General features: G+C 39.8%; 1 protein-coding gene across 1 annotated transcript; it reads left to right on the top strand.

Moving 5' to 3' along the window:
• Nucleotides 1-341: 341 nt before the first annotated feature.
• On the top strand, nucleotides 342-1,682 carry LOC133791770 (spermidine coumaroyl-CoA acyltransferase-like). Its single transcript, XM_062229685.1, has one exon. The coding sequence runs from the start codon at nucleotides 342-344 to the stop codon at nucleotides 1,680-1,682; it is 1,341 nt and encodes a 446-aa protein (XP_062085669.1).
• The last annotated feature ends 3,663 nt before the right edge of the window (nucleotides 1,683-5,345 follow it).

The following is a 5,345-nucleotide window of genomic DNA, read 5'->3' as shown; positions in this document are numbered from 1 at the left end:
AAAACGAATATCGAAACATATATATTAGATTAAATTTTATCAGAACAGAGATATATATCTATATATTATTACTTTTAAACATTTATGTAAAGGGTACATTTAATTTGAACTATTCATAGATACTTTCGATATGATCATTTTGCACACCAAACCCACCCACCAACCAACAACTGAACTATATATATTAGAGAGAGAGAGAGAGAGATCAGGCTTATGAGATAAATATAGAGCAATACTGTCTATAATAGCTAGAGTCTCTATAAATAAGCATAAAAATCCCTTCAGAAACATAACCTACCTTGTATAATATTTTCCCATACCAAACTCTCTCCTATTAATCCATGGCGCCATTTTCTGTTGTTAGGAAAGATTTTGAGCTTGTTAAGCCCTCAAAACCTACTCCTTCAGAGGTTCTCTCTTTCTCCACCATTGACAACGATGTTAACATGGAAACCATCTCCCCAACCATCTTCGTCTGCCAATCAACTAGCGATTCATCCAATAAGACCGACCCAGCTAACATGATCAAACAAACTCTCTCCGAGACTTTGGTGCATTACTACCCTCTAGCTGGGAGGCTCAAACGACACAGCCACGACGGACGTCTTAGGCTCACATGCAACACAAACGGCGTGCCGTTTTTGGAGGCCACGGCCGACTGTACTCTCTCTTCTCTCAGTTACTTGGACGACCTCAACTTCGACATAGCCAAAGAGTTCGTCTCTACTTCATCGCCATTCGTCGACGAAGAGACCGGTTACGCCCCTCTTATTATGCAAGTGACTAAGTTCTCCTGTGGGGGTTTCACAATTGGATTTGGACTCTCTCACTCGGTCAGTGACGGGTTCGGTGCTGCTCAGTTTTTCCAAACCATAGCTGAGCTTTCTAAAGGCAAAGAACTTTCAGTGAAGCCGGTTTGGGAACGAGAAAGACTTGTGGGGTCACCTATCAAGGAGCCTATAAAGCTTGAGAATGGCTCTCCTGCTAAGTCACCTTATTTGCCATTTTCAGACGTTGTAGATGAGTGTTTTTACGTGAAGAGTGAAAGCATAAAAAGACTGAAAGAAAGTTTAGCTAAGGAGAAGAAGAGTGCTAGTAGTTTAACTACTTTCGAAGTACTTGCTGCCTATGTTTGGAGAGCAAGGTTGAGAGCTTTGAAACTCAACCATGATGGAATAACGACTCTCTTTTTCGCCACGGGGCTAAGAAGGGTGATTAACCCTCCTTTGCCAGAAGGGTATTATGGGAATGCTTTTCTGACATCGGCGGTTGAGATAACTGGGAAAGAACTTGATGAGAAACCGCTCTCTGAGATAGCGAGTTTGATTAAGGAGAAGAAGAAAGATGTCTATGACAACAACTACATTAGAAAATCTATTGACCTGTTGGAGACAGAGTTGGTGACTAGGCAGAATGAGAAGATTAAGGCCACGGGTGCACTTATGGCAGTGACTGATTGGAGGAATTTGGGTTTGGTTGTTGAAGAAATTGGGTTTGAATGGAAAGTGGTCAACGTCACAACGTTACAATGGGAGTGTTTTGGGTCAGTGGATTTGTGCACCTTCTTGCCTCCTCCAAAATCAGACCCTTCAATGAAAGATGCCGTTGGGATTTTGGTTTCTCTCCCTAGACCAGCCATGGTCAAGTTCAAGGAAGAGATGAACACTCTTATGATTAATTAACTATGATCATAATAATGATGGTTGTTTATTTTAATATAGATATATAAATATATACATAGTCGCTTTGAAGATTATATATATAAATTACTGTTTAATCAGAAATATAATGTTTGAATATGTAAAAACTAGTGCTGCATGCAGCCTTTTATTTTATTAGCGCTGGCCACGCGCGCTTTCTATGCTTTTTGACAAAATGTCTTTTGATGAATTATGTATTAGAAAGTGTTAACTAGGCGAGTGTTTTAAAGTACTCAGCCAAATATATATGTATATGCTTTTTATTAGCTTGAGTGTTGATGGAGAATATGTTGGAATTTTATATGAATTATTTAAAAAAAATTAAAGTGTCTCTTGAGTCTCTTTAGTATTTAGAGTTTACATAGAGAGGTGACTATAGTCTCTTTATTTTTATTGAAACCTTTATATATATGAAGCACAAAAGTAATAGACTAAATATTCCGATTCATTCTATTAATTCCTTTGACGGCATGGCATCAACTCCTCCCACATTAACATTCAATTTTTTTCAAAACTATAAAAAATACATTTTCATTTTAGAAACACAAAAACCGTGTTTTCTTCTTTGTAATTTCTAAGCATATTAGCATTGTTAATGTGTTTGTATTCCGGTCTTCTTCAGTACAGGAAAGGTCCAAAATAGATGAATATGCATTGTTTTATCCTCACCGTCAAACCATATCTCATAGCGTCTCAAAAGAACAACATAATTTGCAACTCTACCCAATAATTACATTCGGTAATCTCTTTCCTATTTATTTTCTACACCAAAAGAATATATAGTACAAGCACGTACACACCATGTATTTTATATTATATATATATACGTTTCATTTAATTATTATTAAAATAATGAGAGACCTCTTCTGCCACCTGTATATTATATAGATATCTCATTATTTAAAGCAACGTATATTTACGATCTTCAACGCCAAATGATTAACTTCTTCAAGGAAAATAAAAAAGAAGCCAAACGATGAAGTACGATGCAAATACTTATACACATGCATACCGAACCTCAGTAAATTATAACCGATTCAAGTGAGAATCACTTTAAAATTATATAACATCTCAAAAGAAAAATAAAGGGCTGTATAATATAATCATAGGCGTCTCGCTTAGTAGCACTAGTAGTAGGTAACCAACATTTTCTTTTATATATTATATAATATATATAATACAATTCGTTACCTTTTTTCCTTTGAAAAAAATATATAAAAGAGAGAAAATAAGAAGTTTACTGTTTCTTACGTACGTAATTGCTCACGTCCCTGGTGGTTTTGTTGAATTGTAGCAGTTTAATGATCTGTGTGGGGTTAATGACGACTTGTTAATTTACAAAACCAAACCATGACTAGGTATAGATATGTCATATTATAATAATATACAACAATATTAAATTAACTTATGTCTACTAGGCACTATATCTCTATATATAAAAATTATGTATTTAACCGTTATTTTTAGTTTTAATGATTTTCTTTGTTAACATTTAGCATAATATTATGAATATTTAATAGATTATATTTTTAAAGTACTAATTAAAAATAAATAATTATTTATTATATTAATATAAATTAAAATATAATAAAATATTATAATTATAATAATCTATAATATAAAACTAGATATTTAATAATTATATTCATATAAATTTAAATGTTATAAAATATTATTATAATAATTTATAATATACAATCCTAATTTTATAAAAATTTTGGTAGAAATTATATTAAAATAAATTCACATATTATAAAACATTATTATTATTATTATTAATACAAAACTAAACATTGAATAATTATAGTAATATACATAAAATATCATTATTATAATAATCTATAATATTATATGTACGCCCTGGTTTTCCCACGGGCTGTTTAGCAGGACGAGCCTCGGACTAAACATGGTTGAGCCCGAGGCTCCCACAGGCCGGAGGCTCTATTTCCAGGACGGGCCCTTGCTAGCTCGAGGGGGTCCTGTTTCTAGCTCGCACTTGTTGCCCCAGGAGCTGGGAATAACATCCGACGGCCACGGACGGATAAACTCGGGTTATGAACTGCTCCGGTAGCGAGCTTCTCAGGAAGCTCCGACCCTATGGGAAGTCAACACGCAAGCTAAACGTGCATATTCCTGCCATCACGTGTCCGATATCCCCCTGACTTCTCGGACACGCAGCAGGAACGTGCGTATTCAGACACCCACGGACAGGTTGGGCCGTGCGGCCCATTATCTCCTTCCATACTGATTAGACCACACTTGTGTGTCAGGTTTAGGAATTAATCATGAATATCACAGACTTGACATGACAAATGGTAAGGTCACGGGATGACCTCCCTACCAACTTCCAGGTGCCTTCTCCTATAAATATGGAGACCCTGGGAGTTGATAGGGGTTGGAAAAAAAATAGTCTTTGAAGAACTATATACTTTGTAAACCAATTACCCAGAGAATATCAATAAGATTGACTAGTGGCATAGAAGGATTTTAACCTTCGAACCACTTAAAAACGTGTCTCGAGTCACCTAGTTCTTTCCCCAAAGATTTCCTATCTGTGACGGTTCTACTTTTAGTACTAATCTCTTTCTCTTCTTCTCTTAATTATCTGTTGCCGAAGAACCGCGTCAACAGTTTGGTGCTTTCATTGAGAGCAAGTCCGATTAGTACTACCACAAACATACAACTATGGTGACCACTCGATCCAAACATGGCAACGAGACAGAACAGCATGATGGGCAGGAGGCCCGCCATGTTGCCCTCCCTGATGAGCAAGTTCCTGAAGTCCAGCAGAGGCCAGGAAAGCAGCCGGCGGGCCAAGACGACACTGGTAGTTCAGCGCCCCGACCGCCTAATCCGAATCCATGTTATTACACTGCGGTGGAGATGGAGAATGCTCAGCTGAGGAGCCAGTTAGCAGCAGCTGGTCAGCAAATCCAGGATATTCTGAGTCGACTACCCCCTCTCACAAACAACGGTAACGTTGGAGAGAGGCAAGGCGAGGCTCCTAAGTCTCGCCGGAGTAATCGATCCAGGCATAGCCGTTCGGGTAGACTCCCTGCAGCCAACTCTACCCCTTCACCACACCATCAAGAGGCGAACTTCAGGGAAATGCCTCGGACCGAACAGCAGCAGTACAGCCGTTCGGTTAGGACGTCAACCCCTAGCTCTCAGCCTTCCTCGAGGACGCCCAGAAGAGATCGAGGAAGTTCCCAAAGGAGGGCCGAGGAGATCCGGAGACGTCAGCCCGTCCCCGAAGAACGTCCAGTTCCTCGTCCAGCTCGCTCAGCGCGAAACCAGCAAGCTGGCAGGGCCGAGAGGCCCCCACCTAATTTAGTCCGTCCTGACGGCACTAGGATCGCCTCTCCGGTCAGGCATCCCCCTTCTCCCATCAGATATCCGTCTCCTCAGCCCGTCCGAGACGTCCCGACCTACGGAAATAGTAGGAGAGACCCTCCATCGGCTGGGCCTTCCCGGCGCAGCAGGGTGCCGGGGGAAGGATCAGGTCATGGCCGCCGAAGACGCACTCCGAGTCTATCCAGCCGGAGTCACTGGACCGGCAGTGCACGGAGTGATCTTTCGGGAGGAGACTTGCGCCAGCGACTGAGTTCAGCGCAAAGTCACCATACTGCCCAGGGAGGCGACCTT

This window comes from Humulus lupulus, chromosome 7 (genome assembly GCF_963169125.1).
Source record: "Humulus lupulus chromosome 7, drHumLupu1.1, whole genome shotgun sequence".
Taxonomy (NCBI): domain Eukaryota; kingdom Viridiplantae; phylum Streptophyta; class Magnoliopsida; order Rosales; family Cannabaceae; genus Humulus; species Humulus lupulus.
The sequence above is the reverse complement of the archived record's forward strand: the minus strand, read 5'-3'. Positions and strand labels throughout refer to the sequence as shown.